The sequence below is a fragment of the Perca fluviatilis genome, chromosome 19 (assembly GCF_010015445.1).
Source record: "Perca fluviatilis chromosome 19, GENO_Pfluv_1.0, whole genome shotgun sequence".
In the NCBI taxonomy this organism is placed as follows: domain Eukaryota; kingdom Metazoa; phylum Chordata; class Actinopteri; order Perciformes; family Percidae; genus Perca; species Perca fluviatilis.
Window position 1 is genome coordinate 23829297 of NC_053130.1, and position 26418 is coordinate 23855714.

General features: G+C 40.7%; 1 protein-coding gene across 1 annotated transcript in view; it reads left to right on the top strand.

Annotated features, from left to right (window-relative positions):
* Positions 1-22309, top strand: part of klhdc3 (kelch domain containing 3) — a 32692-nt gene extending 10383 nt beyond the window's left edge. The window contains exons 9-11 of the mRNA XM_039784197.1: positions 12609-12682; positions 13845-13923; positions 18854-22309. Of these exons, the coding sequence (XP_039640131.1) occupies positions 12609-12682; positions 13845-13923; positions 18854-18920 (220 nt within the window). The 3' untranslated portion in view covers positions 18921-22309. The remainder of the gene's footprint in view (positions 1-12608; positions 12683-13844; positions 13924-18853) is intronic.
* Positions 22310-26418: the final 4109 nt, after the last annotated feature.

Here is a 26418-nt window from a genome sequence, read left to right on the forward strand (position 1 = left end):
TTCTCAAACTTTAAGTTCAAAGAGTGGCCACGGCTTGCCTTTCGAAAAACAAAACTTTTAACATGGAAACTAGTAATTCATTGCAAAGCTGCTGAATTATTATCTGAACACTAATACTAATGTATCCAACCACTTATTAGGGGACACAGGATTTCCATCAGCATTGAAGCTGATATAGATACTGGAGCCAGCTTATTAAAATGCCAAGCTGCTAGTTTTTTAGGGACGTGAGGTGAGGTGGTCATTCTATTAAGATAAGCTGTCTCTGCTGACAGATAAAGTAATAGCTCAGTAAGTTTGCAACAAAGAAAGGAAAAACTAACAAATAAGTTCAGAAGTTGGCCAGAGATGGGAAATGTTACCAACTCTTTTCTTTAAAGACCCTATTTTTATTGTTTGTCATCATAGTCTTTATGAAGCAAAACAAACATCATTTTGTGATTTTTTTTTTATTTTATTTATTTATTTTTTTTTTTAAACCGTTTGTAGAGAAACACTTTCCTCTCTTTTCATCATACCAAATGGAGGGTCCTGTAGACAGCAATCTGTGATGATTCCCTTGTTGGTCGTAAGACCGTAGTGATTGCCGGGGGTTCGTAGCTGGTAAGGTGCCTCTGGACTGGTGACGGGCTAGTGATAGGCCAGTAGCCAGTGGAGTAATGAGGTAGCTAACGGCATTAGCATAGTTCAGAGTAGTCCAGGACCTGGGCTACTGTTATCAGCAAGGCTGTGTTATCAGGCAAACCCCACTGGGATAACCTGATAGTCTGGATCGGGAGGCCGTGGATAAGGGTCCTCTCAGCACCACTACGTCTACAGGCCCTCTAGTCCTAAAGGTCTCTGGCTGCTGCTGGATTTGTTTTCTACTGCTCCAGTGGCCACATCATGGGGAGCAACACACCCTAATACACAATGTAATCTTGATTTATCCATTATGCAACATCATTATAGTCATTATTAAGATAATTGTTTTTCAGACGTTAGCATAGGCAAACATTTTTAAGATATCCTTAAGTGCAACATGTAGTTATTTGTTTGAGTAATAATTTAATATTTAAATGAGTAATTACAATTAAAAGAAACAAAATCTGCTGCTTGTTAACGGTAGCAGTCAAGTCAGCAAAGTCAGTTACTGACATGGAACTGAGGAAGAAATACCAATGTTTATAAGAGATGAAGAGCTTTATAAGATGCTTATTTTTTAAGATAGTTATGCATTGTTTGGTTTCTCGCCAGGATTAGTGCAGGATGGGTTGTAAGGAGTCATGATTTCCTGTTGTGAGCAGATAGGACTTGGGTTGGAAAGGGAGTGTCATTGGTCGCTGGAATGATGGAGGGTGCCGGCTGAGCAGAGGAAGAAATCAAACTCCACACAGTATCTCCAACATCCTGTTTAAAAGGTTCAGGAAACTGGGCCATATATATATATATATATATATATATATATATAAAACACCGTGGTTTGTTTGTGTTATTTGTAAAGTGTAGGATTTTGTTGTTCAGCGGTTGCTCGGTTGTTCTAAGTCTGCCAAGATGTTGTTTCCTGTCACTGTACAAATTAGAGCATGATCCTTGCAGGCTCTGAGCAAGTTGGCCACACAGGTTCTCTTGACCAGCATTACACGTTTGTTGTTTACATGAGCACACTTAAGCCTCTTACACACAGGAACTCCCATAAGCATGCACACATACTAAGACACACAAACAGACTCCAAGCAGCTTCTTCTAACACCCATTTGTTTGCTTTCTCTTCTTCACTAGAAAAGATTTCCTATTAAGGTTCACTGATTTAGATTAGACTTAGCAAGTATTTTTTCATAATACGCCTCTAATTTAGTGTAAACTTTGGGTTTAAAACCAGCAATTGCTGTCTCTCCTGTGTTTATTTTTGCGTGACCTAACAACACGAGGGCAGTTAACAGGGCTAAAAAGTTATTGGTGTCTGTCTGAATGCAACTGACAAATGCTTGCACATGCCACCATGAATTATTTGCTGGACACCTTGCTTGTGTTTTTTGTGGGGCTTCTCATTTCGGTAGGTCTACCAAGGAAATTGTGTTCAAATTTATGGTCCACATCTTGTTTTCCCGGGTTAGTTGTCCTTTCATATTGATCCAAAACAGAACCCTTCTGTTGATGCTTATTCCCAGTTTATGATATTTATTTTGCCTGCAGGAATTTGTTCAGGAATAATTTATTACTTTAGTGAAGGACACTAAAACTATTAAGTCCAAGAGCCCTCTGCTTTCAAAGGGGTTACACATTAGACTGGACATAACACTGAGGTGTGTTAACACTAAATACATTTGTAAAACAAATGTTGTTCTCTGTTTCCTGCCCAGGGCTTACAGATGTAAATTAGCAATTAGAAGTTGTGCACTGTCCCTGTCAAATAAATAAATATATAAATAAAACAAACTAACAGCTTCATATACAGTAGACTGTAATGGACAAAAGGAGACTGGGGTAGGCAAAACATGAGATTCTGAATGCATCTCTCCAAGTGTTCAGTGTTAGAATGTGCTTGGATTTAGATTGAATAAGCCTTGATGTTTACCCAATTTCTTTATTTTGATGCTGTTAAATTGATTGCCATTAAACAGGATGTAATGAAAGATATCCTTTGTGAGTAGGTATTTAGGTACACATTTGCACCTCTTTAGGGTAAATGAACAGAGTGTGGGTGTGTGAATGACGGGCTAGGCATTAGTGGCTATATTGAGTGCCACTTACGTCAGTCTAAACAGGCCTGCTGAGCTGCAGAAAGGCGCGAAATTCTGCCCCATCTCTGATTTATGACCTTAGGGAGCATTCTTTCTCACGGAGTGCAATTTGATATACCCTCAGCGCCTCTGCTACACTCATTTACTGAGACCTGCTCACTGCCCCACGAAGGACGACCCGTGCATGACTAACTCCACCTGCACTGACCTTCACCTACGCACACAGGCAAAGAGCAGTGTACTTTGCTAAACCCTGTACATATCTAACTTCTTTCTCAGCTTCCGAGGCATTGAACGCTGCTAAAATTGAGTTGCACATGAAGACAGTGCCACATAGATTATGGATCTCCTGCTGAGTGTATGTTGTCATTGTTGGCATTCATCACACTCTGTGTATAATTGCTTACAACAAGCCCAGGTTGGGCTAAATCGGGAAGCATTTTAAGCTTGAGAACAGGGCATCCTATGAGGGGCAGGATGTGAACAAGGACATGACAGATTGGCGTGCTGGGAGCAGACAGCTTGGAATCTTTGAAGGGGAATCTGGCTCTGGCTGTTGAACTACTTGGACATGACGACATGTATTCATTCCATCATATTTACACAATATATTTTTTTAGCTTGACATGTATTCATGCCTCCTTAACGGCTGTAACGACGACGACTTTGTGGGGAATTGTTACTCTGTTATTGAAAGCTTGCTTTTTGTTGTCTGGTAAATAAAGATGGAAAACATCCCAGTTTTCTATAGAGTTAAGATGTTGTGCTTTTGTAGCCCTTCAGCACCTTTTATGTGGACTGCTGTTAATGAGTGTTCTTTAAAGGGGTTTTAATTGCCTTTCACCGTAGGTAGTAGGTAGGTGGAGGCAGTCACAGAGCCGAATCAATGTCTGTGTGTAAGGGACAGCCGGCATGGCGGGACTGCACGCCGTATTGTGCAAGTTAACCTTCAGGAAACATTGTTTTATCATTTATTCAAGTTTTGATAACTGTGACTGTGCTCACTCTTTTCATCTGGAAACTGAAAACTGCACATTGAAATCACACGTTGTTTGCTGAAGACTAAAAAATAGGTCAGATGGAGATCCTATGCTTTTTAGCTTTTTCTTTTGATAGCTGCTGTTTCTTACATATACCACATATAAGCAAAATAAAAGTATTACTGATTAATTTCTTAACATCTATAACACAGCCGACCAGAAGACTGCAAACCAAGTTTTTAAATTGCTGGCACTGTGGCTCCACAGTTGGATGATATTGATTGCTTCTAGTTTCAGGGGCTTTTTTTTATTCATAACACTTTTCAATTCAGGCACAGCTGCACTTAACATCTTACGTGTCTGCTTACCCTAATTTGTGTCTCAGTGCATTGTGTTTTTGGTGTCTTTCCAAAACGAGAAACTGTCAGGATTTTTGAAGCCTTAAAATATCACAATGCCCATGATTCACTTCCCCTGGATTTAGAATTTCAGTCAGATTGATTGGTCATTGCTGAGATCTGCTACTTCTGGTGTAGTGTGCCATTTGTTGTGTATTCACATGACTCACAGCTCCTCTTGTTGAGCTGACGTCAGAGTGGTGCACATACACACGCATGCTTGCTTTCTCTGCCAGCCTTAACGCATTTGTTACATTTGGCAGTATGCACAGTCGCTTGATAGATTTTGTGGAGATGGATAGCATGCTGACGCCATTACTAACATTAGTTTTAGAAACATTTATGCTTAAATTATTGGGCCTCTTTTAAAATCTTTCTGACTTATAATTACTCATTACCCTGGTTTAGTGTAGGTGGAAAATGCTGTTTGTTTGTTTAGAAGCAAACAGATTTTGTTTGTCAGTTGTCCTGCTACTATTGAGTTTTCAGGTGGGGAGAGTGTGTGGCTGCTCTATTCTCTGAGCAAGAGGGAGATTACATAGCAGGTAATCTCACTGGTAGCCAAAACATCCCACCCAAAAACCTCTTGTTTAATCCACCAGAATCTCACCATGATATTTAATCTGTGTGGAATTTAGCTGGTCATTTCAAAACAGCAAGTTGTTGAGACACCGGAGAGCTTCTGCAGAAACCAGTGATTTTGTTTAGTAGATCAGAAGGGGTCAAAAGCCTGGTGCCTCGATATCACCTACAAGGCCCTTTTGCACCTTATCAATGACTGAAAGGGCTGCTGTTATGATAGTCCAGCCAGTTAAAGTGTGGCTTGTTATCATTGTTGAACCTGACAGTTCAAATGTTAGACTAAACACAACATGGGACTAAACCAGAACTAATTCTGAAGCACTATTTCTTGCCAGGAAGAACTATTTCTTGCCAGGCAAGAGGCATTGCGTGAAAACCACTACTTTCTGTTTTGATTTTAATTTATTCTTGAATCTAAATATAATGTTGGCTGCACTTCTTGCACCCTATAATGTCTTCAGATCTGTCACAGTGGAAACTGGCTCCATTGAAACTCACCTATCAACACACCATAGATTATGATGCCACACACATGTTGTGTTTGGCCTTCAGTGTCAAAGGGTAGGCTGCAGAAGTTTCCTTTATTAATTGTTTGTGTGCATGTGTGTGTGTGTTTTTAGTATGCCAGAGATAAAACCTGTCAAACAGTGGAGATGACCCCAGCAGGATACGGGGCATCCCGCACGTGTCGGGACAGGACCTTGGGGCAGCACAGCAACACTGATTTACTCTTCAAAGACAAGCTCATGATAGTATTTCATCTGCATCTTAACCCTCTTTAACCCACTAACAGGCTGTATACACTAAGGTGTCATAGGGTTGAGTGTTACACAGCAGCTCAAATAAACAGCCTGCATAGGGGACGCTTTGTGATGCTGTTGTCCACATAAATTCACATGTCTAAATAGTAGTAGTTTAACTTGTGATTTACTGCTGTCATCACAAAGAAAACACCTCTTGGTGGTTTTAGGTCCCCTCTGTGGAACAATGCCATGCTATGTAGACAAAGTAAAAAATGACAAGCTAAGCACACCAGCCTGCTGATTTAACAGAACCAGAGGCTATTCGTTCACAGTTAGCGAGTCGTGTTTAAACTTAGACTTTACTGAAACACTACAAGGTTTTTGTTAGTGAAAGAGAAGGATCCAACTAACATGACGGGAAATACTTGTAGCAATAGTTAAAGAGCAGGAAATAAAGAGATAATCACTCGGCCTGTAAAAGTAGCTAGTTTACTAGTGAGCTACTCTGATAGAAGGCATGCACCATAACCATACATGTATCAACACTATGGTCTGCAGCCACTGTATGTTTGTCAGAATTTTCTGTTGAGTGTCTCCTGTTAGGTGGCTGACCTTGATGCTAGTCTTCAGCCGCAGATGAAGATTTGGGCTATAGAGGAAGTAATTTATAGAGGAGCATTTGACAAGCCCTCTAGACTTCCCCCTGTATATTAACCAGCTGTGTTCAAGGTCCTGAAACACTATTTAATGTCTTATTTTTCATTTTTATAGGCAGCTGGGTTGATAAAAACTTGTCCTGATAAAATAGACTAAATTTGTGTTTGCTTGAGCTTTGTAGGGATTTATAGTTTTTTTTTTTTCTTTCTTCTCCAATACCACCACCAAGTCCAAATACATTTTGTCCACAGGGGGTTGCAATTTGAGATGCATGCTTCGCTAGCAGCAGGCATGTCCTCTGTCTAATCTGAAGCCAGGCGTCTGTCTCTGGGAGCCAGCTGTAGTTTGTGTCTCACCCTCTGCATGGGGCTTAGGTCTGGGCATCTACAACTCTTAATCCACTGTCCAGCCACTGCCCAGGAGGGGGCACAGATAGCTCGGTAAGACGAGGTGAGACAGTCGAGATTAAGGCAAAAGAAATGGACGGGAATTTAACGATCTGTGATTACCAAATCTATTGCATTTGTAAAGAAAGTTTGGGTCCAAACTGTTGCAAAGTCTTGCTTGATTCTTAACAGTCTAGTAAACCGCTACCATCCAACCCTATTTGTAGGCTTTGCCATTTTATTATAAAAAATAGAGGGCAAAATAATTCATGTTATCAAATAATTGTGGCTAATTGCAGTAAATTACTTAATATTTTTGTATAAACACATGGCTGTGTCATAATGCATGCAGCTAAATGTCAAAATGGATGCTATAATCTAGAGATGCACCGATTACAACTTTCTTGGCCGATTACAATTTTCATTGAGTTAGGCCAGTCGATACCGATTTTAGCCGATTCCAATAAAAGAAATTGTAACCACTTAACAGCACACACAGATATTTATTTTCTATCTTTTCTTTAATAGAACATTTTGCACAGAACATAGAACATTTTTTGAACATTGAATGGATCACTATAAAATAGAACTATATAAATTACTCCTGGTGTGGGAAATTCACACACATCTAAAGTGCAATGTTAGAACCATTTCCTTCTTTTCACATCCAGTATCCAACTAAAAAAAATTAGTTTTTGGTGTCATCCCTCCTCGCCCTACTTTTTCCTTGCAGGTGTTCTGCACACGCTGAAGATTTTCCAAACAGCTGACATTTTGCAGGTTAATTCACGAGGTTCCCTACATGTGCGAGAATAACGGCGACACACGCTTCACACCGCGAGCGGGTACGCGCGACACACAGCGGAAAAGTTGAGAGAAAGGAAAAAGAGACTGTGCTGTCGCGTCCGTGTGTGCGTGCGTCCTTGAGAACTGTAACTCGTATAACTTATGTTGTCAGGTAATTGTAGCACTGACCTGCATGAAATCGGCATATGTCAGACTGACCTGCCAGGCACCGATCATGGCAGAGCACGTGAAAACCGGCCAATTCCGGTCACCGGCCGGTCTATCGGTGCATCTCTACTATAATCCTTTTTGAAGGGAGACATGTTTTCTTCCTACAATGGTCAAGACCACTAAAACCGGTGTGCTACAGTCAGTTATATTATTCTTTAAATTGTTATTTATTTAAAAAAAACATGTTGCCCATTAATGTAGAAGTGAAAAAAATGTTTGCTGTACTATTAGTACCTGTTCCCAATGTTTTCACTTGATACCAAAATGCTAATTTGATTTCATGTCTGGACATCCTGATAAGGTGCTCTGCAGGAAGTTGTAGTGTGCGATGAGTTCCTGTGAGCTCGATGGTTCTGAAGGACCAAAGTTCAATAGGAAGTGGAGAAAGGAAAAGGATGCAGATCATATCACTCCAAGAATGAGGATATGGCCAATGAAGCCATTGCAAACATGCCTACGACAGGATGGTTTTCAGCTATATTGTTAACATCAGTGGTTGTGTTTAGAAAGTCGAGGCGTCACTGATGGTGTTTGCTCCATCGCTCAATTCGTTTCTGAAAGTCCTTTGCGGAATTTGTTGGCACTTAAATTTCTGGACACTTGAGACAGAGTGTTCCCAGGTTCTGTTTTCTCATTAGTTTTAGGACTGTAGTTCAGCTCTTTCTTCTACCGTTTTGAGGCCTAGGGTTGGAAGGTAATGAGCAGGCAGTGCATTGCTAGAAAGGACTGGCAATTGGGTGATTAGACACCCTCATTGAGTGTTGTTTGAAATAGCAACCAGTGTTTTTTTAGTGGGGGAGCGCCATCACTCAGGCCTCATTCAGACTGGGAAACCACTGCTGCTATAGGGGGAGGAGCACTTTCAAACATAGTGATACTTTGCTGGTCGAGTAACAAAGTGACCCATCAAACACCAGGACGCCACATAAAGTCGCACACTGTGACTTTCCCGCTTCCATCTACTGGCAGTCTATCAGACACCTCTTACCACCCCCTTTTTTCTCCTTCCCCTGCCTCTATGAACCCTGTCAGGTTCTCACCAATAAAGCATTACCAATCCCTAATTTTCTGCTAAATTTCACACCCAGGCTGACATTACCCATGAGCATGCGAAAAAGCCTTGTCCCAGGGGATGCAATCTTCATCTCTCTTGTTGCTCTCTGTTAAAGCATCCCCTTATCTGCACCCTTTCACGCGTCAGCATCCAAGGCCTACACCCTCTCTCCATGTGAGCTTGCACAGTAGTTGACAGCTACTGCAGTGTGCTCTTTAGAGATGCTACTTTTCATTACTTCTGTTAGGGAGACAGACTGCTGATGTGAGTGTCATTTCCACACATATAGTATCTAATGCAACCAAAGGACCAACTAGAGCCAATGATGACAGGCACTTCGCTAAAGCTACAGACAATTGTTGACCACAGATCCTTAACGACAGCCCTATGCCATCCAACAGCTGACTTTTTGCTTGGTGTGTCAAGACCTAATCAATATCCAGAGGTGGAAAAAGTACTAAAATATTTTACTCAAGTAAAAGTACCAATACTTTGATGAAATATTACTCAAGTACAAGTGGAATTACCTATCTGAAAAATTACTGAAAAAGTAAAAGTAATAAGTAGTTTATTTAAAATGTACTTTTAGTTACATTAACCCTTGAGTTGTCTTCGGGTCAAATTTGACCCGTTTTCTAAATGTCTATATCAGAAATATGGATGTATGTGAATTAATTTAGCCAGTCTCCTACGTACGTTGTCCTATGGCAAGGGTGGGCAATTCATTTTCCCAAGGGGCCACATGAGAAACAGGGACTGTTGTGGAGGGCCAGACCAATAGGCTAAACTCAATTCTGCTCAATGTTAATTTTATGTCAGGCGGCACATTCTCAAACGTCTTTTTTTTTTTTTTTTTCTCTGGGCATATTAGCACAGCAGAGTCCACCAAACACTCTTTAATAAACTCCCCTTCAGAAAATTGCTTACTGTTTTTGGTGATTTTGTGGGATATCACAAAGCGGGTCTTGACTGCTGCATCCCTGGATGCCTTGTTGCTTTTGCAGCTTAACTAGCAAAGCTTCAGATGTCCGTGCTCGTTTCGCATCAGTCAAGTTGTTGTATTTCTGTGTTTAGTAATGTAGTGGTGATTCAAATTATAATCCTTTAACACAGCGATGTGTTCTCTGCAAACTAAGCACACGGCTTTACCTTTAACTTTAGTAAATAAATACTTAGAAGTCCATGTTTGGTTAAAAACTCTGCACTCTGTATCAACCTTTCTTTCTTTCCCATGAGCTGACATTTTTGAGGGATAACCGCTCACTCACATCCATGCTAACGTCTCCCGCTCAGTTCGCGGCTCGCCGACACATCCATGGGTCCGACACATTGCAGTTCTTCTTCTACTTCTTTTTAATTGTGACTTGCAACCAGAGAAGAAGAAGCTGCACAAAAAGAAGAATGCCTGGGTTTGTTTTTTTGTTGTTGTTTTTCTTTCTTTCAGTTTTCATAGTTTTTTTTTTACTCTGTAATGGATGGACTTTGTAATGTAGCAAAATACAATACTTCACTCAAAACATATTCAAGTACATTTTAAAATACTGATTTTAAAAACTACTTGAAAAATACACAACAAAACTACTCAATACAGTAACGTGTAAATGTATTTCGTTACTTTCCACTTCTGTCAATATCCTCTCGACAAATGTATGGTTTAACGCCACCATGAAGGTCTGACCAGTGTTCATGCAGTTTATATAAGATGTTTTTGTGATTGTTTTATTATATTGTTCAAGTTTGCTACATATGTGGCATCTGTAGCTATCTATCTATTTCAGCAGTTGTCTTTAATTACAAAGTTCCTATTAGTGTTCATTCTCTCGGTTTTCAAATGAGTCCTAATAAACAGTAATGTCACAGCCAGCAATGAACTGCTGGACAGGGAGTAGACCGTCTAATGATGACGGGGGCTTGGGTGGTTGAAGGTATTCTGATAAAGGCCCATGCTATAAGCACGGGTGGATCACCTCCTGGGGGGCAGGGGGCGTAATGACTTCCCCAGCTGGCCCCCTGGGACGACTGTGCTCGTGCTCTGCACCTCTCCTGGCTGCTTTAAGCCACTACCATGTTTGTTTAGGGAAGATTAGCAACGTAAAACCCTTACAACATCCTGAACACGCAGCAAAGGGAGACGCGATGGAGAGGACAGCGGGAAAGAGGAATAGAGATTGATGGGTGGTGAAACGGTTGAGGAGAGGGTATTTTGTGTTCAGCCATAGACTGGTGTGGGGCAAGAATTCAAAATGTAGTTCTGAGCTATTCAAAACAAGTGGGTTCTGCTAGTTTGCTGTAACAGTACTGTAGTGGTGTCTGAAGGAGTCTTTGTTTGGACACGTGCCAGTCGCTGGCCAGTCCACGTGTAGCAGAAAGAATCTTGTTAAGCTATTTTTAAGGACCAAATCCCTCACTTATTCTCTATAATAGATATTTATAGACACTAAACTGCTTGGTGAATGCACCTTTCTGGCTGAAACTGTCCTCTGGGTAGGGTAAAACTGTAATGTGCATTTTTATCCACTAATCTGGACAGGTCTCTTGGTGCACTGTGGGTACAAAGCAGTAGTGCATCTAGTACATTTACAGGAATAGACTTACTGCCTGTGGGAAAAAAATCTTCCTTAAGATATTTGTTGCACTCCCACAAGCTGTAGACTATTACCTTGACTTGTTTTTTTAAGAGCATTCAAAATTTGAAAAATATCCCTTTTTAAAGTACATTTTAGAACAGATAAAAAATGTGATTCATCGCAAGTTAACGATATTATTTTAAAGCTTTAGTGCATACATTTTTGTGCACGATTTATGCTTCTACGTCAAATCGACGGCGTACCCCCGCAGACCCCTCTGCGTCGCCGCGAACCCCCCTCCCAGCCCTCCACTGTAGCTCGACGTGCACCTCCAAAAATGTGTAACTTTGCGTCGAGGCGACGCAGACCGCAAGGACTGTGATTGGTCAACTCGTCCTGTGTGTTGATAGTCGGTGTTTCAAGCAGCCTACTGTGAGGAGTAGCAACATGCTAGTTCACTGACATAAGCTTTGCAAATAAACTCAGACATATTTAGGTAACATGACGGGGTTATCCGTTTGTGAAGTGTCTATATGTCATTAATGTTTTGAAATTAGCGCTTCGCCAGCAAGCAGTACTTTGTGGGCAGTTGTGCTAAAGTTTGCTTGCTAACATAACCTAAACTGGCTGGCAGACACCTCGCAAATAACCTCAGACTTATCAGCCCCTAGCGTTATGGCGGTTGCACCGTGATGCAAAGCAACCCTGACGCAGAACTCCGAAAGGGTCATGACGCCGTAGGAGCGACAGCGTAGCTACGGCGTGGAGTTGATGCAGAAGCATAAAACAGCCTTAAGGCTTGTATCATGTGGACGAGCCGACAGTTTTGTTTTCGTTACTTTGAATTCTTCATGGGGGCGACAGCAACTACACACTATAGCTTTAATCGATTGACAGCCCTAGTTTTTATACAGTTTCCCTTCAAGTAGCCATGTTTTGCATTTTAACGGATTGATTAATTGATACAAAGATGGTGACTGAAGAGAGTTGTGAGACAGCTTTTTGTGGTGCACCAGGTGTGTCGCAGGTGTGTTTGTTTAGCTGTGGCAGGAAACAGATGTGCAGTGATATCAGCGGCTGCACAGGTCTGGGAGACTATCAGCATGGGCTGCCGTCCCACTTCCTGTGGGCTTAAATCATGCCAGCCCAAGATAAAAAGAGCAGAACACTGTGTGTCTTTTTGAGAACAATCTGTAGCTCCCTGATCATGAACCTTAGTGATTAAAGAAAGATGGTAAGAGGGTGGATGACAAGGTAAATAATTGGGAGTCTGTTGGGAATTCTAGGAATGATTTGAGGTGGAAAACAACTAACCATGGAGTACCAAATAAAACCTTGGCACGTTGTGTGCCTCATGCTCATGATAACAGACAGGAAGGTTAAGGAGTTACTGTTGTCCTCCTGGATAGATTTAAAACTTTGACCACTTGTAAGTAGCCAGTTTCAATTCATTTTAGTTGACAGCTCCAATCTTATAAAAACTGTTTTATTCTCTTTACAGCCCCTGTCCAGAGCAAGGAATGGGTGATGAATTTAACCTCATGGATCATTCAGACCTGTATATCTTAGACTTCAGTAAGTATCTTTGTCATTATCCATGTCTCTTGCTATTTTAAGAAGGTGTCTAATCTTGCAGATGCACATGTTCAATAATAAATCCTCATCTACAACCCCATGTTGCCATTGTAAATAAAGTATTTTCAGCCTCCTTAAGAAGGTTAAACAAGTCGGAGGTTCTCATTCTTTTTGCAGCCGAGGACACCTTACAAGATAGAGAATATACCGAGGACTCCTCATGTACTGAATGTCCCTTAGAATAATTTTACGTAGCCTATTTATTACTCTTCTTAGTTATGTGAAAGAACAACACAAGAGAAATGTATTAGACATGTATTAAACACATTTGCAGATTCTAAGAGTTATGGATTTGTTGGATTATTACGTAATCTATGAACTATTATAGATTAAAAAATGTAAATGTTATTGATTGAACTATGAAGGCTTTTGTAAAAAAAAAAAAAAGGGAAAAAAAGAAAGAAATTGAATGCATCTGAAAAATGTTCATAGATTCCCTGGCAGAGTGCCACCGACCCTCCTTTGAGAATCACTGTAATAGGCTATCTGGTGGATTCCTTAATACAGTTTATATACCAGTACCTTCCTTACACACCTGCTTTATTTCTCACCTGGCCTAGTATGCCTGGCCTTGGCCCTGTTTTGTGTTATCACATGGGGCACTTCCGTCTCATGGACTACCAAATATAGCCATTTCCTGCTTGCACTGGGGTAGCCTTAAATGCTGTCAGGTCACAGTTTGTGTAGGTGGGTTTGCACAGGGACCGTATGGGACTGGCAGTACCCAGTGCATCCCCTGTGGCATACGCCTCCACGTGCCAGTCGCGTGTGCCTTCACACTGTTTATCACTGAACATATGGTGGAGCAGTACGGTGATAATAATTGAGAGGAAGTTTGTACTAAGGTGATTTGACACTGGCAACATAATGTTCTGCATGTCCTCATGAACACTGTTTGTTTCATTTATTGTCTGGGGTATGGTAGAATCAGAACATGGTGGTTTTCACACCATGCGGAGGAAATCTAACACCTTTCATCTACAGATTCTTAGGTCTGACCTGCCTAGATCTATTTTGAATTCCCACAGCTGAAATGGATATTGTGAGTATGATTAGTGTCTCTGATCAGTCTATGACTCATTACGCCGTCTCTTCTTTTCAGGCCCTAATTTGAAGACGTTATGCAAAATAGCTGTTATTCAGTACAGTCTGGAGCAGTCAGGACTCCCACATGATATCAGGTCAGACAAGCATCCTCTTCTCAAACATTAGCGCTATTTGGTCATAGAATTGACATATTGTTGTTCACGCTGTTTGTATTATGCTCGTCATTGTTGCCACCACTCTGTCTCCCGCAGTAATAAGGCTGTTTTTTCAAAGAGGCAAATTATCCTCATTATCCTTTATTTAACCAGTTTTACTCAGGCTTTTGTCCGATTTCAATTTAAGTCCCTTCATGTACAATTTGTATGTCATTATATCATCCTGCTAATAGCATGAAGGTTTGTGTATAGCAGACAATCATGGTGAAACTTTGAATGTTAAAGGCAAAACTTCTTGTCTAGCACAGACCAGCTGACAAAAACCAACACCAGCCAAATGAGGATCACTGAGGCCACATTCACACTACTTCGGTTTTATTTTAAACCAGCGGTTTAAAACGAAAAACCATCTCCATCCTCACAAAGTGTTTTAGCACCGTTTCAGAACTAATCTCTGTCCATACTAACATGCCTGAAAACGCATATCACAGACCATGTACATACACTGGGCTTGTGCATGCTGGTAAAGCTGATAATGCCGCTAGACACGGGAATTGTCGCAAATCCATAAAACAGTAGCTTACCTCTTGCACATGTAGGCAGTGGTAGCATTGTAAAATGCAGAATTTAACTACAGAACAGCTGCTAGCATCAACAACAAGGTCAGAAATGGCTGTAATTCTTTATCCATGTTAAATTATCCACCGGTAGTCAAGGCTGGTGTCGTTTGTTTTCTTCTGGAAAAGGGTCACGTCTTGACTGATAAGACCCGATCAGGGAGCAAATTTTGGTGTCTGTTTTATCATTTCCAAAGGTCTCCGTTTCCCTTAGTTTTCAAAATAAAACAGGGTCAGTAGCATTTCCAAACAACTCAGTTTTAGGGGCTCTGAAATGCCACAGTAGCGTGTGCAAATGCAAATGCAAAAGATATGCATTTTAAAACGAAAACGAAGTTATGTAGCCTGAATAGAATCTCAATTTAGTTCTTCATTAATTTTGTGTCAATGGAAAAAAATATTTGTCTCTTCACAAAATTTCAAATTCAGCATCTTTTGGGCTTTATGATGCCCTTATTTTGTTAATTAAATGATTAAAGGGGTTCTAGAATGCAAAACCGATTTTACCCTGTCATAGTTGAATAACGACAGTTCGGTGGGTAAATAGGACATACATAGAAGCTCAAAATCCCATTGACCCCCCTTTACTATGAAAATCTCATATTTTGAAACTGCCGCTGAAAACAGGCGAATCTCAACAAAGCTAGTTGCTTACGTAAGCATCCCAAGACCTGCACCTTTGTCACGCCCATGGGTGTATTAAGAGAACGGTCAGGCCCCAACATTTACATGAGCTACACAACTGACCTGAAATCAGGTAGCCTTCTGAATGTAGGTCGCGCAGATCTCTGCTATTCCATTACAAAATTCACTTCTGAAACTTTTTTATGCGAGAAATCAACTATGTAAAGCTCAAATATGGGCCGCTTTACGAAAATGGATGGCTAATTGCAAATTTTGTCCGACTGTGTGTCGGAGTTCAGCGGCCGGTGCTGCCTGTGTTGTTGCCTCGCCGCCTGGCCTGCCTTCCTTCACAGACCCCGGCCTGCTATGAGGTACTTGGAGCTCCGTCACGACTGGCAGCCCACAGCACTCCATACCCGCGCAAAGTGGGCTAATGGACAACCAAACGCCGCTGCTCTGACAGAGCTCCAGGGCCTGCAACTCCCCTCTTCCTGCTAGCTAAATGCCCGGTGTATGTGAGTGAGAGCCGGGTCAGCGAGCTTGTTACACCAGCAATCTCTTACCACAGTTCCAGTTAATGTGTGTAATTATAATGTGTTGAGTTATTTAAACAAACGATTGGGGAAATAAATGCCTCTGAAATTCACAAATATTCATTAACTTGAAATCGGACACCGTTGTTAGCTTTATAAGACATTTAGTATATAAGTGGCGTGATGAAATTCAAACTGTAAATATACTCGAATTACGCCGAAAATTAAGCTAACTATCCGTGATTTGTAGCTAGGATTGAAGGGACAGTTGCAGCTAACGAAACCCCTAATCTTCAAAAATATTCATTAACTTGAAATCGGACACCGTTGTTAGCTTTATAAGACCTTTTAGGTATATGTTGTATAAGTGGCGTGACGAAATTCAAACTGTAAATATAGCTACTCTAGTTATGCCGGCAGCTGACAGCCAGCCAAGAGTAACTGGAACTGTGGTAAGAGATTGCTGGTGTAACAAGCTCGCTGACCACGCTCTCACTCTCACACAACGGGCCATTTAGCTAGCAGGAAGAGGGGAGTTGCAGGCCCTGGAGCTCTGTCAGTGCAGCGGTGTGTGGTTGTCCCAGTAGGGCAAAAAACGGTGACTTTGCGCGGGTATGGAGTGCTGTGGGCTGCCAGCCGTGACGGAGCTCCAAGTACCTCATAGCAGCCCGGGGTCTGTGAAGGAAGGCAGGCCGGGCGGCGAGGCAGCAACACAGGCAGCACCAGCCGCTGAACTCGGACACACAGTCTTACCAAATTTGCAATTGGCCATCAATTTTTGTAAAACGCCCATATTTGAGCTTTATATAGTCGATTTCTCGCTAAAAAAAGTCTCAGAAGTGAATTTAATAACGAAATAGCCCGACAAACAATGTATAACTTTGCAGCGTCTGAAATATGAGACCTACTGTTGAGTCTCCCATGTGTTTCTATGTAGTTTGCTCAAACCAATCAGCGTGCAGCTCATTCTAAATATTCATGAGCATACCATATTTGGAAGAAAAGCTCTTGTTCCAAATAGAGCCATATTCACAGGGTAGTTAAGGGCCTAATAAAATAGCATTCGGGCAATTTTCAGCCCAACCAATGTTACCTACCCTATTAGGAGACCTTAAGGAACAGTGTAAAATACCCTATATAATCATTCTATCACCCCTTTAAACAAAAACATAAAAGTTCTTAACCATTGTTCCCAAACTGCAGTATACAAGCTTTGCAATATTGCACATCCCTAGATCCCAAAAAATCATTGTTGCTTAAGATAAAAAAAAAAAAGCTGGAAAAATTATTTCTCAGACAAGCTACTACTTTAGATAAACAGTCATTGAATTATCTATTAAGTGTGTTTTGTAGTTTAGTTAATGGTTCTGTTTAATCACAGCCAGACAGGATGTAACAATAGTAGTCACTGGCTCAGTAGCCTCCTTTTTTTTTTTAGAAATAGTTGTTTCCTCTCATTGGCTGCTGGAGCTCTCAGCTTTACCTGTGACTCAATACAGACATGCACACACACATATATTCTAAGGTCATGATAAGCATGGAGATCGTCCATATGAATAAAATATGAATTTCAGTTTTTACCTGTTTTATTTCTTTTTTGCTTCTACTCCCAATGAAATACATGTACATTAGGCTAGCAAACAATACACTTTATATGAAGCCAGTGAAATAATAGAATACAATAGAATAAACCAATAAATGGAGGAATGAGGAGGAATGACCTTCCTGATAATACATATATTGTCCTTCTTATTCACAAGTTTGGAAATCATTTTAACACATAACTTGCAAGAGAGATTCCAATGGTTTGAGAGCAGCACTTGATTTGTTATGACATTGTAGTCACGAGGTGGGGAAGTGGTAATAACTGTTAAAGCTAGTTTTTTTTTTTTTTTTTTACAAATCTATACCAAAAATAGGGGTTTCAGCAATTACTGTCTGCCACCCTCTTTTTGTTTTTCCAGTAATATAGAACATACTATTTTTCTCTTAGGGAATAACATTCACACAATCATTCCATTTCAAGCATAGAACCACTTTTTACATTTAATAAATAGACTGATTAGAAAGTGTGTCTGAAATAGAGGAGTTGCACCTATGCTATTTTTATTTATTTTTTCCTTTTACACGTGGACCCCATGGAACTTGATACTAATTACTCCTCTTAGCCTCTCATTTCTTTCTCACTGTCACTGCCACCTTGCACACTCCCCACTTTGCAGTTGTGTTTCTAACCCTTAAGAGGGTTTTCGGTGGGGTCACAAGACTCTGTATGGATTACTCCCTTTGCCCCTCACTGGCATCTCTAGCTCCAATGCCAATCTCCCCTCTTAAACACATACGTGCACAACAAAAAACGAACAAAGCAATTGAGAGGGAGTGAGTGTGAAACCAGAGCCAGTGATAACAATCTGGAGCTCAACCTCTGACCTGTCAGCAGGTCAGCACTAGACCCTGTTGTCAGCCCTGCTCCTGGTTCTCGTGTTACAGCGGGGCATTCCCTCATCCTTGTCCACATCGTACCCCTTCACACGGACAAGGGGGGGGCTTGATTGACTGTAATTGTAGTAGATTTTGAGCGCCTTGGATATTTCAAATCTTTAAGTCTAGTTGAAGTTATTAAAAGCGCGAGGTAAAGACATAAGCTATGCCTAAAATCTTAAAGGCAGCAGTACGTTCCAAACAAAATCAAAATTGGCATGTATGCCCACAGTGCCACATTCAATTAATTAATCCCAATTGATTTTGTATGGAGTATAGCATGTAGTAGAGCAATTAGTCTTTGTGAAGATTAAGGGTGCTTTCACACTTCTGCAACCTCCCGATTTGAATAAGTATACCCTATATTTATGTAATACATTTGAACTTTTGCACAAGAGCGATTAAAAAGGACTGAAACCAGAAGTGTGATGCGTTTGTCTCCTACCCCGTCTACTTTAGTAGTTCCCAAATAATACGTGAGTGAAATGTAGAAACCACACAGTATTACAAGGGTTACGGTACAAAATGTCTGTTTGTTGGCCCGTTTCTATTTGTTGGTCACTATTTATGCAGTACAAGGTCCAGTTACAGTCTGGGCTAGTATTTGTGTATCCTAAGATTCTTGCCTCTGATTCTTCCTGTCGTTCACTCCAGGTGGGAACTGGCAGCCATGACCACCAACAGCAACATCAGCAGGCCCATCTTCTCCTCCCATGGCTGACACGGCAGAATGTGAAGCAGAACTAGGACTGAGGACGCTGAGCTTTTATCTTTCTAATCAACCGAGCTCCAACAGACAGTTTTTGCAAAAGTTTGGATCTGTATGGGATATATTTTCCACATTCTTCAAGTGAAAACTCCTCACTGACCAAAATATTCTCCGTATGACTTCCTTGGACACCATGAGCCCTCTCATGTATAAGGATATTTTAAACCTTGATACACTGGTTACATGTGACAGAAAAAGTTGACACCTGTTCACATTTTTGTCTTCTTTCTAGCCTCTCTAGAAATCCAATCAGCCTATGATAATCATAGACTTCTAATCTTAAACACAGGTAGAGACAAGAACTTCAGCCAAAGGTCTTGGGAGCCAACCTCTTTGTTGTGGATGTCGTCCTGATGTCCCACTCGACAGAGCTCCCCTAAGAGACTAATGTGAGCATTCTGTTCCAGATAAAAAGAGACCGAGATGGTCACGAGTTTGTATATCTTGCAGGTCTAACTTTGTCATAAAACCATGTCAAACTACCATGTCCATTTGCGGGAAATGAAGATATGTACACGGATTGGACGTGACTAACTTATTACTTTGGCGTTAAATGCAAGGAGAAAGAGTATAGGGTTTATAGTGGTATGCTTGTGAAAGGTTCCATTTGAGTGACTTTCGAAGCTTACCTTGTTCCCTACTTCACCATAACATGGCGAGCACCTTTCTGCTCTCAAGTGTCTCAAAGGTGATTTGCAGGGCGACTGAAGCGAGCCGTCTGTCCGCCTTGTAAAATAATCAAGTCCATCTACCTCCCTCAATAGCATGTATCATTGGGTCTTTAATAAGACTAGGTAAGACTAATGACCCCCCCCCCACCCCACCCACACACACAGAAACAAAAAGCCTTTTCACACAGAAGTTTGTATTCAAGTTCTAGTCCTAGTGTCACTGGAAGAGTGTGACTCACCTGCCAGCTGCCACACCACCCCACCCCTTAACCCTGTCGTTTGTTTTTCAGTGCCAAATGTAGAAGGGAATCATGATGCAAATATATACTGTGTATGTGTGTAAGCACATGGCCCCGTCTACACATAATCCCAGCCCAGCTGTTTCAGTTTGCCTGTTGTGGGGGAGATGATCACTAATATGCATAATGTAGTTGTTACACTTATAGACAATCCTACAGCGATCAGAGACTCTTCTCATGACCACGGTACGGTGAAAAATAACAGAAAAGTGTGCATGTGTGTTTGACTACAAAGCAAAGCTAAACCTGAGCAGATTATTAACGCATAAGGGCTTACACACTCGCCACACAGCTGGGAAATGACTTGGAATGGCTCAAATTGGGGATGTTTATTCAGGTTGTGTGTTTTTATTCTGATTGCAAATTTTAGAACAAAACTTTTAAAACAGGAGTGGTGGTGGTTTTTTTTTTTTTTTTTTAAAGCATCTCTTGTAATCTCCATCCACTTTAGTCAAAGGATAAGGTTGGTGATATTCTATATTTTTGACATAGTCAACAAATCCCATAAAGACCAAAACCTCCGATGTGTTAGTCCATCTCTCAACACATCCCTACCCTGTCTGTGGCCAACCTGAGGTTAATTCATTTCCTTAAACCGCTGGTCACTGTAGTTTTTAACAGTTGTTACTCAAACAGAGCTAAAAAAGCATTTTTAGGAACTTTTTTTCAGTCGAAAATTTGGTGCCCTCGACGGACTTGGGCAGCAGGACGATGTGTTTACTTTGAGTCGATATTAAACTAAAGTGGCCTTGGTCATTGTAATCCAGTACAGTGCTGTGGCTCATTTACAGAATAAGTTAATAGTTTTTGGATGACATTTAAAAGTCTATGGAGTAAGATATACCAGGCTTTGGATACACAGACAATACTTGTTGGATTAATTCATTGTTGGTTTTGGTCTTTTTATGGAATTGTTAACTGAAAGAAAAATACAAAATATCACTCATCTTTTGAATCTTACATACAAGAATAATAAGTAATACGGCATGATGTTGAAATGTTTGACTTGGTGAGGATGAATATACAGGCAAAAAAAGTTGTATTTATACTGCCTATTTATTTTGATGTGAATAGGAACTGTTACCACACACTTGTGACCTGTATCAATGCTTTTCACTCCTGGTCTTTGGGACCATGTGTTTTCTGTCCGGCCAGATAGTTCCATTGAATCTGTATCAGTCAGTTTCTGATTAGCTGGTTAGAATTAAACCCTTCAGGGCTCTAAGTCCCAAACATCAGGATTGGATAACACTGTCCTACAAAGTAAATGTTTACAAATCTGTGCATTTCATGTGAAGCAGTGTAAACAATCTTAAACACCAGATAACTGCACTAAAGCCAATCGTGGCATGTCAGGCCTTACAGGGAAGAGACATGTTGATGCTGCTCTTTGCCTCCGCAGAGTTCCAGATGTTTGCCTGCCCAAACCATGTCTGAATTTTATTATAGACCGGTGGTGCCAATGTGACTCATATGGACATATCGCACACTTGCTATTCCTCAGTACCCCAGTTACTTGGACTATACAACAGCTAATGCAGTGAAACCACAGGGAAGCTAATCACAAAAGAAACTACCGGTGAACAAATCAAACTGTTTATGTGACACCAAATGGCCGTTGGCAAAACTGCTGTTATTAGTTGTTTGTTTTTTTTCCCTTTTTTTTTTTTCTAATGTGTGGTTAGGGCTAGTCATTTTTATTTCAGGAAGATAATGGGTGATGCCATTTTCAGTCAAGAAGTTTTCAGGAATATGACATAAGTAATAAGTAAATGACAATGTAGACACTATTGTCAAAAATAAAATACCTGCACAACAAATTTCCTCAGTGATGGTCACTCACTTACCCTAAATATGTTACATTTTTAGTGGCAGTGATGTAAAAACTACAGTTTTTGAGGCTTCCCTGTTATTTCTCATTGAATTTTGTGACAGGGCGTCACCAAGTAGCTGCTCAAACTTTGCAGGGTGACTCTGGCTTTATCAAAATAGCATTTGTCAACTGAGAAAAAAACTGTCAAAAGGGCATCATTAAATTAAAACACTCATAAAGTTATTCAGTGTGAGCGGTAATTATTTGCCAAGCAGAAGTACGTGACCCAACTGATTTCATGCCAAGAAGTGTATTCTAACTTTAAGGCTTTACACTATATGGTTGGATAATTCATAAACAACATAGAATGCTTGGGGAAAATAGAACAAAGTGTGGACTGTATTTGGATTCAATTTACACCTGTGCAAGCGCCCTATGCTTACTGTTTTTATTTTGTATTTAACACATTTTTCAGAGGGTTGGTCAGGACTTCCTGTGCAATATACTTTATTACTGTATCAAGAATAAATCTGAGAACATTACATTTGTCATTTTAAATGTGTTATACAATCATTTTCTTAACATACTTATTCTGTTATCAGAGCTTGTTGAGTAGGGTTTGGTATTGTTTGGATTTTTACGATTCCGATGCCGAACCGGTACTTTTAAAACCGTACCGATTCTTGAAAAAACTGAAAAATGACATCAAACAAATGCTCTTTTATAGATGTGATAGCCGTAATCTGCTTTTACGTCCGTTTTGGTGAGCCCAGAGGGAAAAGATGGCTTTTTAAAAGTAGCCTACATTTACGGTAGACTACAGAGTAAGTGTGATATTTTTACGTCCGTTTCGGAGCAAAGGAGGGAAAATATTTCAGTCGACACATTAAGTGGAACTGAACTTTGCGTTCTAATCCGGTCCAATTCTTACCGGTTCCATAGTGGAACCAGGTTTCGGTACCCAACCCTATTGTTGAGCGTAATATTGATTTCTAAAGCTTTATGGATTTGGTCAAGACTGAACTGACCATGTCGGTCAGTGTTGCTGTCATTTGCACTCTGAGGCTTCACAGTCAAGGTTGGAAAGGTAAAAACATTCATTTGCCTGTGCAAATAGACTCTCAACGTACACCATGGGGTGTCAAACTGCTAGCCAGCGGCCAGATCTGGCCCCAGAAACCATTAAATGGTCTCCTACGTGTTTAGGATCTGTTACAAATTAGGCCCACAAATTAATTAATTAATTATTTCTTCCAATTTAGATTTTTCTCCAGTCTTTTATTTCAGAGTAAAGCTGCAAAATCAGATGGCTAAAATGACCCACTAAAATCATGAATGACAATCATGACAAACTGTTTCCCCTCAGTGACCTCACAGACCTCAGTGAATTTCATTGTTTGAAAAACAAGCCAGATGCATTCTGAGTTCCCCCTGTTTTTTCTTTATCTATGGAGTGCGGCCTCCTATTGGAGCTACTGTATGTGACACTTAGTAGTTACCAGGTCTTTGAACCATGCAGTTCCCCAGTTTCTGCTTCCTGCTCCAATCCAGAGAGCTGAATTTGCCCCAGCCGGCCTGTCTGATAGCCCTCATTGTCTACTTCAGTGGGTACTCTGAAGCCGTGGTGCCACCGAACCCCCCAACTGCCTGTCAGACTACCTAATAGCACGCGTGCGGCTGGTTTGGGGAGAGGGGGGGGGGTCCCATCATTAGAAAGTGTCTCACCCTGAACCCCAGCTCCAGTCTATGCCTCTGCTACCAGTAGCGGCCTGGCAGTTTGTCCCTGTCTGTCACCAGCCCCGTGCTATAAAGCCAGTGTTATCTGCAGTGTTAAGTGCAGGCCACAGACGTAGGGTCAGCTTAAAGTGAGGCAGCAGAGACACCCTGTCCCGCCACACACAGGAAGCAGTGCTGCGCTGGGTCCCTCTGTCTGGCGCTGGAGCCTTAGCTCGGCCAGCCAACGCAGGCGCTAATGCAAGGAGACACTCAGGCAAATGACTCCCTAATTTCCCCTCAGGACTCAGACGATCCCACTGGCCCTTGAGAATCCGACTGAGGATTTGTTCCGAGTGATTTGTTTTGTCTTGTCCCCCCTATCCCTGTGCAATTCCCTCACTGAAGTTCTAGTTCACTAAATTGGGGATTTGAGAAAAGAGGCATTAAAGTAGCACGAGCCCTTAGAGGATAGACGATATAGAACTTAAACTTTTGCAAAAAATGGTGGGAAAGAAAGCAACAAGTCACCATTTCTCAACACTGAGAAACAACTTTAATCTGTAGTTTTCCATGAAAAAGCAACTCATGTTGGGTGAGTTGCAGCCTTTTGTAAAATGCTAGGTTTCTAGTACGCCTTGGTCATGTTTTGTGATGCCTGTAATCTTTTCATCTGCCGAAGGAACTCATTTTGTGAGTAAACGAGCCTCTCAGCCTCTCAGTGCGTCACGTTTGCAGACCTATAGCTTAATTCCCTTCCAACAAGGGTTTAATTGAGTGACTAACACGCACACAGTCAAAGCCCTTTGAATGCCGAGTGCCTCCGAAATCTGTTGAGAAATCAAGCGATGCATCAAGCTGGTTTTCTGCTGAGATTTGAATGATAATCATATCGCAGTTTAAACTGTGACGCTGTGCTCAGCCTGATGTTTCACTTCAAAGTGCTAAACATTTTAAATGTTTTTATTCTTATAATGGGCCAAAGCATCCATTTTTACAATGCTTCACATTTCATTATTGTGTAGTATTATTCTTACCGACTTCAATGTGTAGGGGAGACGGGGCCTGGTTGTCTCAGTGCTTTTTACACAAGTCATCAAAACCATACGACGATATAGGTCGTTTATTTCTACGCTGTAATACGACCCATAGAATCCTTTCATAAATTAGCGCCTCTAGCGGTGGCAGGAAATAGATATTCCGTGCTAATATCTAAACGTAACGGTTGTGGTTTTAACCCTTGTTTTGTCTTTCCGTCGACCATGCAACTTTTTGTTTTTCTGTCAAAATTTTAAATTAAAACTTTTGTTTTTTCACTTTTCCCCAATGTTTTTGAAGCTTTCCCGGCTTTTTTTTTTCTTGCTTTTTTTGTCACTTCTCGATGTTTTTGTAACTTTGCCCAACATTTTTGTCACTTCGTCGATTCTTTCTGCGCTTTTTTTACGTCTTTTTATTTTTTTCAAATGCTATGAAATTGAATAAAACACCCAAATTCAATTAAGTAGTCAACTGATCATATATTTAATTTAATTTCAGATATAGAAACTTTTTTGAAAATGGGTCAAATTTGACCTGAAGACCACAGGAGGGTTAAACCCGTCGATAACGTGAAACGGTCGCAGCTTGGTTTGGTTTAGGCACAAAAAACTACTTAAATAAATAAATAAAAGCCCAAGAAAATGAAAACAGATTTGTCTCCCTATGTTATGGATGCAGTTAATTCTGTTATGGATGCAGTTAATTCTCATGCAGTGACAACGTACAGTAAAGTGATGATCCTTTTATGGAATATATAAGAATAAAAGTATGAAGTCAGTAAGAATTAGAAAGTTTGTATGGCAACAGTCAGATCAAAGACAGATTTCCCCTCTAAACGGCTCACATGATTCCTTTTAAATAATATTTCACACAAAAATAAAAATTAGAGAAAAGCCCAAAAAAAAAAATAAAAACAGATTTGTCTATTCGAATTTTCTTTTTCTTTTTCTTTCCTCTCCCATTCATCACCTCACGTCCCCTCAGATATATCTAGTGACCCTTCGGAGGGGCCCGACCCCTGGTTTGGGAACCAGTCAAGTAAACTATGAGCTATATAAAGTAGCTCTAGTAGATGCTGCTTAGACACTGATGCATCAGTAGGCTATTAGTAACTTCATTTATTATAATATATCAGTCAGAGTAGATACTGATACTTTAGTAGGATTTTGTATTCAGAACTTTGACTTGTAATGAAATATATATATATTTTATAATAAGTTAGAAGGTTTGGTGTCTCCTGCCTTTAATTAAAACGCAAGGGGTGTTTTCAGCTGTGGGGGTTGAGTGAGAAATAAAAACACTTTTAAACACGAGGTGATGGTCCCTCTGTGTCAGGGTGTGGTTGACGGCCAGTGGCGTTTTGATCAAAGCGTTTGCGGCGATTATGAACCAGGCTGATTATGAATTAATAGTCAAGACTTTGAGCTTTCTCTTAATATGAATCTAAGTGTTTATCTGGAGAAGTCCAACTGTCCTCATTAAACAACACTGCGTATATGTTCTAATAAGCATCTGTGCCTACTGCTGATTGGCCACTAATCCTCCGTTAATGAATGAACACAATAGTTGCACACAACGCGGACCAACACCTGCAGACGGTTGAAATGATTCGCTATCAATACTTTGAACACACACACACACACACGCACGCACACACACACACACACACACACACACACACACACACACACACACACACACACACACACACACACACACACACACACACACACACACACACACAGCCTAGTTCTTCTACTGTATATTAATGATATCTCATTTGCATCTTTACCACTTTAAGTCGCCCGAATCGGATCCTGCGTCCAATCTAACGGCCTATTTTTAGGGCTCGCTTCACTAAATATAACCCGCCTCGATCATTTCGTCATTGCGTCACAACAAGTAACATTATGCCA